The sequence below is a fragment of the Electrona antarctica genome, assembly GCF_951216825.1.
Source record: "Electrona antarctica genome assembly, chromosome: 2".
Taxonomy (NCBI): Eukaryota; Metazoa; Chordata; class Actinopteri; order Myctophiformes; family Myctophidae; genus Electrona; species Electrona antarctica.
The window spans coordinates 14,291,174-14,303,531 of NC_136807.1; the positions used below are offsets into that span (position 1 = coordinate 14,291,174).

General features: G+C 41.0%; 1 protein-coding gene across 2 annotated transcripts in view; it reads left to right on the plus strand.

Annotated features, from left to right (window-relative positions):
- The window catches only part of LOC306918488 (metabotropic glutamate receptor 4-like), a 314,226-nt gene that overhangs the window by 283,822 nt on the left and 18,046 nt on the right, over window positions 1-12,358 (plus strand). For both annotated transcript variants that reach the window (XM_079496079.1, XM_079496078.1), the window contains one exon: window positions 1,041-1,241. In XM_079496079.1, coding sequence (XP_079352205.1) covers window positions 1,041-1,241 — 201 coding nt within the window. The remainder of the gene's footprint in view (window positions 1-1,040; window positions 1,242-12,358) is intronic.

Sequence of the window (12,358 nt, forward strand, 5' to 3'; positions counted from 1 at the left end):
TATGTACGTACTTGTGGTGTTTAGGTCTGACTTATTGCATGGGGCTCTTCAGGGGCAGAGCTCCGGGATCTTCAGGCTCCGGAGGGCACCGATTGCCACATATTAATTAATTTAATTCCTTCAGGGTGTCGGGGTCTTTTCAGCCATATCTTATGCGAGGGGAAAATAATGACCCCAGGTCTGTGAAGCGAAAGTTAAAACCGCGATTCTGGATTAATAATAACCTAATAAATCGTCCAATGTCGATCTTGGCGATCTGTGACTTTTAATTTAACTTGTTAAAAAGTAATGTTGTCTTTAGCAGAGAAGGAAGCCAGGAAGGGGTTTCTGAACTGCCCACAGCCCTATGAGACACAGACTGAGTAGAATAGGTATTTTATCATGAACACTAGTGAGGACCAATTATATGAAGATAAGTTGAAAAGTGGTCCTTTAACACTTGGGCTGTTTTCTTCCTTCCAGACATGGAGATAAGGACTCTCAGTGCAAGTTATTCTGTTTGTTTGTTTCCAGACATGGAGATAAGGACTCTCAGTGCGAGTTATTCTGTTTGTTTGTTTCCAGACATGGGGACTCTCAGTGCAAGTTATTCTGTTTTCTTCCTTCCAGACATGGAGATAAGGACTCTCAATACAAGTTATTCTGTTTTCTTCCTTCCAGACATGGAGATAAGGACTCTCAATACAAGTTATTCTGTTTTCTTCCTTCCAGACATGGAGATAAATGGTAAATGGTAAATGGTGCATTTATATAGCGCCTTTATCCAAGGCACTTTACATAGATTGTGCATTACATTCACCCATTCACACACACATGCATACACCGATTGCGGCGGAAGCCATGCAAGGTACCAACCAGCACATCGGGAGCAATTTGGGGTTCAGTGTCTTGCCCAAGGACACTTCGACATGTAGACAGGAGGAGCCGGGATTTGAACCGCCGACCCATGGATCATTGGACGACCTGCTCTACCTCTTGAGCCACAGTCGCCCCTGAGATAAGGACTCTCAATACGAGTTATTCTGTTTTCTTCCTTCCAGACATGGAGCGCATCGGGAAGGACTCCCAGTACGAGCAGGAAGGGAAGGTCCAGTTTGTGATTGACGCTGTGTACTCCATGGCCCACGCCCTGCATGCGATGCACCGTGACCTCTGCCCCGGGAAGGTGGGTCTCTGCCCCAAGATGGATGCCATCAACGGCAGCTTGCTGCTCAAGTACATCCGACAGGTCAACTTCACCGGTGAGTATATCTGTTAAAGGTCCTACAACATGAAATTCAACTTAAAACAATAAATATGACATTGTCATATTTGTCAGGTGAAACAAACGCTGTCTCGGTTGTGCATCTTTCCTGCTCCCCAGTTTTAGGCGGTGTCATCAGACGCTCCGCTCCGCTTTTGAACAATCAGGCTTTCTCATCATAGGGGCTTTTATGGAAATTGCTCTCAGGAACAGCTCAACTGATTTGGTCTATATGACCAAATCAGTTGACATGGAGCGCATGGAGAACAACAGATGTCATCTGTATGCCCGGCCTACTTTGTATAATTCCTGCCCCTCCTTCAGTCTTTAGTTCCAAATTTGCATTTCCACTTTGTTTACGATTTTTTCCACCAAGCTGGCATGGAATGGAAACAAGCCTGGGTTTATCTATCATCAGTATTATAATGACTCAAAGATAAAAACAAAACATGCATATCAGCGCCCCCACCACCTCAGGACATTGTGGTACTGCAGCTAAAACTGCTTCAGAAGCCTGAAAGACATTTAGAGATTTATAGGCTCAAACCATTCGAACATCCAACATGAATGCATCCATGAGTACATGTACATCTGACATTAATACACCCAACAAGTCAACCTCACTGATGAGCTATTCTGGTAAATACATCCGATATGAATGCATCCGACATGAATTCATCTGACAAGTCAACTTCACTGGTAATGGTGGCGTAAAGTAACTAAGTAAGTTTACTCAAGTACTTAACAGTAACATGTTGAGGTACTTTTACTTTGCTGGAGTATTTCCGATTTCCAATGCTTGTACTTCTACTCCACTAGCCTACATCTCAGATCCAGTTACTGCAACTACATGTATTTGAAAACTTGAGTTACTGATTACTTGTACTGTAGATTTTGATTATTATTCATCTACATAGCCTACATTACCCACTTCATTTCGGCCATTTAAAAATAGGAGATCTACAAGTGCACATAAAGTGTCGCAACAGTGAAGTTGCATATCAGAGGGATTTAGTTTAATCATTTTATACTCGTAAAGTTTTATTTCAGAGTGCACTTAATTGTTTGCTAAAGTGCTCTGAGACGTTTCTTTTGTAGAAGGGCCCTTCCATAATTTAAACGTTGAATGGCATACTTTTTATTTCACACTTCAGCACTCTGGTAACTTTGTTTTGATAATTGCTCTGTAATTATTCCACAAAGACAGTATTGAACCTTTCAATAAAGGATTAGCCCAGTTTCCTACATAAAACCATGGAAACTCACAGTTATGACTGTATTTTCTGATGATGATGACAGCCATGCATATTGCTGACGTAGGAGTATGGATTGTAGAAGCATTATTGATCGCTTTATTGATCTCTGGCTTTGTGTTGTTGTCCGTACTTAGATAAACACAATGCAGACAGACAGGCAGGCAGTAGAGTGAGACAGGTGGAAGCAGACAGACAGACAGCTGGAAGCAGAGAGACAGACAGCTGGAAGCAGCGAAACAGGTGGAAGCAGAGAGACAGAGAGCTGGAAGCAGTGAGACAGGTGGAAGCAGACAGACAGACAGGTGGATGCAGAGAGACAGACAGCTGGAAGCAGAGAGACAGGCGGGTGGAAGCAGAGAGACAGGTGGAAGCAGAGAGACAGACAGGTGGAAGCAGAGAGACAGACAGCTGGAAGCAGACAGACAGCTGGAAGCAGAGAGACAGGTGAAAGCAGACATACATGTGGAAGCAGACAGACAGACAGCTAGACGCACGCACGCACGCACGCACGCACGCACGCACGCACGCACGCACGCACGCACGCACAGAGGCCAGGGAGGAGAGCTTGAACAGTACAGTACAGTACAGTACAGTACAGTACAGTACAGTACAGTACAGTACAGTACAGTACAGTACAGTACAGTACAGACGGGTCTGATTTTTTTGTTTTGTTTCGGCGTGGCTTTCTTTTGGTCCCCTCCTGGTACAGTATGCCATCCCAGCCTATCAAAGTAGCCAGATCTGTTCTATAGATCGTTCTACTCCACTACTACATCCCAGATCTGTTCTATAGATCGTTCTACTCCACTACTACATCCAGATCTGTTCTATAGATCGTTCTACTCCACTACTACATCCAGATCTGTTCTATAGATCGTTCTACTCCACTACTACATCCAGATCTGTTCTATAGATCGTTCTACTCCACTACTACATCCAGATCTGTTCTATAGATCGTTCTACTCCACTACTACATCCAGATCTGTTCTATAGATCGTTCTACTCCACTACTACATCCAGATCTGTTCTATAGATCGTTCTACTCCACTACTACATCCAGATCTGTTCTATAGATCGTTCTACTCCACTACTACATCCTAGATCTGTTCTATAGATCGTTCTACTCCACTACTACATCCAGATCTGTTCTATAGATCGTTCTACTCCACTACTACATCCAGATCTGTTCTATAGATCGTTCTACTCCACTACTACATCCAGATCTGTTCTATAGATCGTTCTACTCCACTACTACATCCAGATCTGTTCTATAGATCGTTCTACTCCACTACTACATCCTAGATCTGTTCTATAGATCGTTCTACTCCACTACTACATCCAGATCTGTTCTATAGATCGTTCTACTCCACCACTACATCCAGATCTGTTCTATAGATCGTTCTACTCCACTACTACATCCTAGATCTGTTCTATAGATCGTTCTACTCCACTACTACATCCCAGATCTGTTCTATAGATCGTTCTACTCCACTACTACATCCTAGATCTGTTCTATAGATCGTTCTACTCCACTACTACATCCTAGATCTGTTCTATAGATAGTTCTACTCCACTACTACATCCAGATCTGTTCTATAGATCGTTCTACTCCACTACTACATCCCAGATCTGTTCTATAGATCGTTCTACTCCACTACTACATCCAGATCTGTTCTATAGATCGTTCTACTCCACTACTACTTCCAGATCTGTTCTATAGATCAATCTACTCCACTACTACATCCAGATCTGTTCTATAGATCGTTCTACTCCACTACTACATCCAGATCTGTTCTATAGATCGTTCTACTCCACTACTACATCCCAGATCTGTTCTATAGATCGTTCTACTCCACTACTACATCCAGATCTGTTCTATAGATCGTTCTACTCCACTACTACATCCAGATCTGTTCTATAGATCGTTCTACTCCACTACTACATCCCAGATCTTTTCTATAGATCGTTCTACTCCACTACTACATCCAGATCTGTTCTATAGATCGTTCTACTCCACTACTACATCCTAGATCTGTTCTATAGTTCGTTCTACTCCACTACTACATCCAGATCTGTTCTATAGATCGTTCTACTCCACTACTACATCCTAGATCTGTTCTATAGATCGTTCTACTCCACTACTACATCCTAGATCTGTTCTATAGATCGTTCTACTCCACTACTACTTCCAGATCTGTTCTATAGATCAATCTACTCCACTACTACATCCAGATCTGTTCTATAGATCGTTCTCCTCCACTACTACATCCAGATCTGTTCTATAGATCGTTCTACTCCACTACTACATCCAGATCTGTTCTATAGATCGTTCTACTCCACTACTACATCCTAGATCTGTTCTATAGATCGTTCTACTCCACTACTACATCCCAGATCTGTTCTATAGATCGTTCTACTACTACATCCCAGAGGAAAATGTTGCACTGATATTCCACTACAATTATCTGACATGTTTATTGCTACTAGTTCAGTTCTGAGAATCCCATCGGCAAATAATGGAAAAAAAACAGCGCCCCGCTATTTTATCTTCAGTATACAGTAGCCTACAATACAGTCTGTCTTGAGAGACGACTAGTTAGAATTAGATTAGTTACATTTTGATTATTTCTTTTTACAAAACATTAAAGTCGAGTAAAATATTTAGCACAGCATTTCTACATTGTGACATTGTATAGGCCTACTTTACCTTAATTGGGAACTCTTCTCCCAACACTACACATCATGTGGTTATATGATGGGTCTTTACTCTTTACACAGTTAAAATCAATGCTCCACAAAACCATTACTGTCTGTCTGCAGTCTGCAGTCTGTGGACAGTGCAATGGAGACGCTTTTTAAAAGGGTTTTTTTTCCTCTTCTTTTTTTTATGTAAGGAAAAACGGGAAACGTCCATAAAAATACACATATATCCTGGAAGTGTGTCGTATGCAAGCAGGCAGCCTTACTGCACATTAATGTATGGTATGTTATACATGCTGACTACATGAAAGAAGAGAGCTGCCAACCACTACAGATAGTGTTGATAATGAGATCATAGTATTGATGTACTATAATGCACTTTACTGCTTACTGTAACTGTACTTAACACCGTGCGTGATGCCTGCATGGTCCTGTAGTGCAGTGCAGGGACAGAGCATGTGGAGCGCAATGTCTCTGGCGCCCCCTGCAGGGCCTTTACGGAACCCCGAGACGGTGGATTTAATTATTTACAGCCCCCAGAGAGAGAGAGAGAGAGAGAGAGAGAGAGATGGTCTTTTTCACTTGCACATTAACAAGGCACATGCTGGGAAGATGACTGATGCATTCGACTGAGAGAGATAGAGAGACGCGCGCGAGCACGCACACACACACACACACACACACACACACACACACACACACACACACACACACACACACACACACACACACACACACACACACACACACACACACACACACACACACAGGGGGAGAGAGACAGAGGGAGGGAGAAAGAGAGAGCTGTGTAATTTTGATGTGGCTCTTTTCATTCATTTCAGCAAATGACGATGATAGACGGGAAGACCTGCTGGTTTTCCTCTGCGTTGTAACTCAAAGTGCAGCTGTGCCACGCTCGGGAATCATTTTGATTAGTTGATTTGGTCTAGAGACAAAAATGGAGTGAGGGCCGGTGAGGGCAGTATTTATATCATCCAGAAACGGGAAAAAAAAGTATAGACTTGGCGTGCCAAAACATTGACATCATCATAGCTCCCCTAAACAAACATTTAAGTCCATAGACTTGGCTGCCACATGACGTTATTTCCGTTATTTCCAAGTATAACAGGTTTAAATGGTAGAGGGCACTGGATCACACTCACGGTCTATTTATCGTATACATAAATACATATTGATTGATTGATTGATTGATTGATTGATTGATTGTGTTACTTTATTTATGCTTTAAGTACAGCAGTATTATGCTATTATGCATTGTTTACTCAAGGGGGAGGGGCTGCATGTGTGACAGACTGCCCACTTTGACAGGCTGGAATGGCGTAGGGTTTGACGACAGAGTACAGCATCTTGCAATGGGTCTGGTCCACAAGATTCGCTACACCACCAAGATACCCATGTACCTGTCTAAATACTTCCTTAATGTCAACAGAGTTCACACCCACAACACCAGAGGGAGTTCAACAAACCATGTGCAACCCAGATTCGGCACAAACAAGGGACTAAATTAATTTCGCTCCTATGCCACCAAAATGTGGAAAGCCCTATACCAACAGCCATTAAGACATGCAAATCCCTTGACTCCTTTAAAACTGCTCTCAAAGGGACGCAATTCGAAGCTGGCCCCCATAACATCTGAATCCCCCCCACCCCCTATACTGTACTGTACATGTTTCTTTTCCCTTTTCAGTACCTCCTTACATGATTTCCTTTTTTATATAGAAGTGTATATTTGTACGTCTCTAAATGTTCTGATAAATTGAAAATGGTGGCCCCTGTTGTAAACGAGTGCAATGCTTTATGACCCGCCCTCCACTCCCACACAGAGCTATATGACTCATTACTGAGCTTTATGGTGTTCCCTCGTCAGACTGTGTTCACGATTGAGTCAAATTAACGAGGAGATGAAGCAGCAGAGCCAGATGCTACAGAGCAAGAATTATATCCTACCTGTTAATGAGTTGTCAGAGCATCAGCAATACACTTACATCTATATCTACGGGGATTATGTTAATGAGTTGTCAAAGCACCAGCAACACACTTACATCTATATCTACGGAGATTATGTTAATTTGTTGTCAAAGCACCAGCAACACACTTACATCTATATCTACGGGGATTATGTTAATTTGTTGTCAAAGCACCAGCAACACACTTACATCTATATCGACTGAGATTATGTTAATTTGTTGTCAAAGCACCAGCAACACACTTACATCTATATCGACTGAGATTATGTACATTTTTTGTCAAAGCACCAGCAACACACTTACATCTATATCTACGGAGATTATGTTAATTTGTTGTCAAAGCACCAGCAACACACTTACATCTATATCTACGGGGATTATGTTAATTTGTTGTCAAAGCACCAGCAACACACTTACATCTATATCGACTGAGATTATGTTAATTTGTTGTCAAAGCACCAGCAACACACTTACATCTATATCTACTGAGATTATGTTAATTTGTTGTCAAAGCACCAGCAACACACTTACATCTATATCTACGGAGATTATGTTAATTTGTTGTCAAAGCACCAGCAACACACTTACATCTATATCTACGGGGATTATGTTAATTTGTTGTCAAAGCACCAGCAACACACTTACATCTATATCGACTGAGATTATGTTAATTTGTTGTCAAAGCACCAGCAACACACTTACATCTATATCGACTGAGATTATGTACATTTTTTGTCAAAGCACCAGCAACACACTTACATCTATATCTACGGAGATTATGTTAATTTGTTGTCAAAGCACCAGCAACACACTTACATCTATATCTACGGGGATTATGTTAATTTGTTGTCAAAGCACCAGCAACACACTTACATCTATATCGACTGAGATTATGTTAATTTGTTGTCAAAGCACCAGCAACACACTTACATCTATATCGACTGAGATTATGTTAATTTGTTGTCAAAGCACCAGCAACACACTTACATCTATATCGACTGAGATTATGTACATTTTTTGTCAAAGCACCAGCAACACACTTACATCTATATCTACGGAGATTATGTTAATTTGTTTTCAGAGCACCAGCAACACACTTACATCTATATCTACTGAGATTATGTTAATTTGTTGTCAAAGCACCAGCAACACACTTACATCTATATCTACGGGGATTATGTTAATGAGTTGTCAAAGCACCAGCAACACACTAACATCTATATCTACGGAGATTATGTTAATTTGTTGTCAAAGCACCAGCAACACACTTACATCTATATCTACGGAGATTATGTTAATTTGTTGTCAAAGCACCAGCAACACACTAACATCTATATCTACGGAGATTATGTTAATTTGTTGTCAAAGCACCAGCAACACACTAACATCTATATCTACGGAGATTATGTTAATTTGTTGTCAAAGCACCAGCAACACACTTACATCTATATCTACGGAGATTATGTTAATTTGTTGTCAAAGCACCAGCAATACACTTACATCTATATCGACTGAGATTATGTTAATTTGTTGTCAAAGCACCAGCAACACACTTACATCTATATCTACGGAGATTATGTTAATTTGTTTTCAGAGCACCAGCAACACACTTACATCTATATCTACGGAGATTATGTTAATTTGTTGTCAAAGCACCAGCAACACACTTACATCTATATCGACTGAGATTATGTTCATTTTTGTCACTAGAACAGTGCCCGTAGGGGGGTGATCAGGTGTGATCAAATGGCAAATGAAGGGCGAGGTCCACCCAGTTATTATGTATGTGTCCCTTTATGGAGTTCTTTGTCAGGCGTGCCAAATTAGGCTTTTGTGCTGGTTCTGGACAACTGGAAATGCAGAGTACCCGTTCCACCCATCTGTCTGTGTCTCTTTTATGCCCATATATTATGGAGATGTCTGTATGTGTCTCTCTTTGTTCCTTTATTCCTATATGTGGGGTTGTGTCAGGCGTGCCCAAATATGGAGTGTTGTGATGTCATAACAGGCCAGCTCCATATATGGCGCCTGGGCAGGGGCCCTGTCCAGAGCCCTGTCCAGAACCGTGGGTCTGACGGAGCTTGTAGATTAGCTTGTAGGTTTATTGATCAAAATGGTGCATTGTTGGTGCTCATAATTAACCCATTCAGGACGGGATCCCTTTTGGTGTTTTAATCATTATGTTAGCTATTGAAAAATAGCAGATCCACAAGCTCGTATAGCGTGGCACCGAGTGCCGCGCTACGAGCTTGTAGATCTGCACATTTTTAAAAATCGTGAAAATGTGCCGCAAATCTTTGAATATATTATTTCAGAGCAAACGTTTTTTTAACTCAAATCTTTGCTTTTGTGGGGAACAGCATATTTTCAGATGGGGGTCCGCGGCCAAATACAGATAATTCTGGGGGTCCTTGACATGAAAAAGGTTGAGCACCATTGACATAGAAACATAGGTTCATTGAGACACTTCAGCTCAGATTGACCATAAACCATTTATTGCAAAGCTATTGCATGTTAGTATGGCGGTGTGGCTCTGCTCATGTGATATCAGATAATCTGCGTACCGAGACACAGGTCTGATATCACGTTTGATATCTACGATTATCTGTGCACCGAGACACAGCTCTGATATCAACGACCCCCCAGAGCAGAGCCAACAATACACAGTAATAACACATCAACACATGATTCAACACAATGAATCTACACAATCGCAAACAATACAATAATATCCCATAACCCCTGGACTAAGAACTACAGGAAGGAGGCCGGGGAGGTGGGGGAAATTTTCACGCAGACGCCGCACGAGCTGCTTGACAGCTCAGCATGGAGAATGAGTAGTGAGCTGAGGCTGCTTAAGTAGGCCGCCTGAATGCACTGTGGGAATGAAGGTGTGGCCTGGAGAGGCAGCTGATTTAAAGAAGCAGAATGAATTACTAGGGGGAATGAATGAGGGGAACTATAACCTTCTGCCTTCCGTGCCTCAATGAACTATCGCTACGCTTGATTTTTTCAAGAATCCTTTATATTAGGATTTAGAAGACATTTTTTTTAGAATCGGCCTCAGTCCTATAGGGTTAAAGCGTTGCTGCCTCGCGGTTGTGTGGTCTTTAAAATAAAACTTCCAGCTGAATATCCGACGAGGCAGAAGCTTAATGCATGGAGGCATAAACACGTTTTTTTTTCCCGAGAAAACTAAAAAAATATATTGCAGATCTACAAACATTGTGCAATTTTTCTTACATTTATGTATTCTCAACATTATTCATGCATTTCCATTGTTCTCCTATAAAGTACTGCATTGCACTTCAACATCAGGAGCACATCTCCTCGGGGAGTAAAAAGGTAAAGCTTCAAACCCTGGAAGCCAGAACATCCATCTGAGGACAGTGATGTGGAAGAACTAAAGTTTCAACCTTTCAGGAAGAGAGGAGGAGGTGTCTAGTTGTAAAACAACTTATGGCCACTTTACAGCCAACAAGGCTTTATTTATCCCTGCATGGAGGCATAAACATGCTCCATGCATTCTGTTTTACTGTTGGTTTAACTCCTGTACGGAGCCATAACGTCTGCTCTGGGAACTTTAATTACAGGCCTGACGAGTCCGTACACAACCCACCCTTTATTCCTGAGTAGGCAGAGAGACAGCTAAACACCACACACACAGAGAGAGAGAGAGAGAGAGAGAGAGAGAGAGAGAGATAGATAGAGAGAGTAAAATACTACCTCCAACACAATAGGGTAAAATACAACCTCCTAGACAAAGGGATGCTCCTATACGCGGTCAGTATCACCAGAAAGAGAACAAATAATTAACTGAACCTTTAACCCACTAAGAACTGAGGCCGCTTGTGCAAACGTATTCTAAAATGTTAACAGCTTTATTATAAAATGTATACAATTTACAATTTACAATTTAGGCATTTAGCAGACGCTCTTAATCCAGAGCGACTTACATTAGGCAAGAACAAAAGTATGGGAATACATCACATATATAAAATGCATTTATCAAGAAACATCTGTATGTTTCTATATCAGTGGACTGCTGCTCAAACTTTTTCATGTCAAGGGGCTCCCCCAGAATTATATGTATTTGGTCGCTGATGACCCACATCTGACAATATGTTGTTCCCGGAACCTCCCAGAAGCAAAGATTTCAGTTAAAATTGTTTGCTTTAAAAAATTATATCGTTAAAATGTTCATGTTTCACTTTTTTATTTATTTAAAAACAATGCAGATCTACAAGCTCATTACGCGGCACAAAGGCCCCTTTTCCACCGGTTGGTTCCCAATGGGAACCGGTTCAGTTCTTTTTGGTTCTTAGTCCATGAGCCAGAGCTCCAAAATTGGAACGTTAATAATTGAGTGGGCAAAACCATATATTAGATTGTTATCACCATGATACTTACCCAATTGATTACTTACACGAAGACAATGATTTCTGTATTACAAATTTTACATTTTTAAATATGCAAATGATGCATTAAGGTAGGAAAATATGCAAAATAATAGAAAATATGAAAAAGCTACTACTGTGGAAGGGTTATCATGTATTAATTTACTTGTATTGATCCTAGTATACAATACAACAATTTAATACAGGTCTAGTTTTCCCACCAATTTTGGAGCTCTGGCTCATGGACTAAGAACTAGAAGAAAATACTATAACATATATTATTTTAATGCATCTGTGTATTTTATGTAATGTTTTATTGTTGTAACTGACTGCCGGTGTGCCAAAGACAAATTTCCATTTTATGTAAATAAATAAAGTTATCCTTATCCTTATCCTTAACCAAAAATAACTGAACCGGTTCCCATTCCCAACCGGTGGAAAAGGGGTCAAAGTGACAGCCCACATTTAAAATGAAACTTTTAGAACAGATTTTGATCAAATCTAAACTGATTTCCCGGTTTGAATGGGTTAAGTCAACAGAATGAATAATAGTCCTGAAGGTTCAGCCTCTCTGCTTCACTCCAACCATGAATTACTGTCTCTGCTGCTTTCAGCGCTTTTAAAAAAGCTATACGCGGAAACGCTGCAATTTGTGTCTCTATTTCTAACCGTTATTCCTTTTGTTTTAGAAGGAAATGCTTGGAGACACAGCATGCCGGTCCGTAACGCCACCATCTGCCTCTGTGACTTAAAGGCAGTGGTGGAAGAAGTACT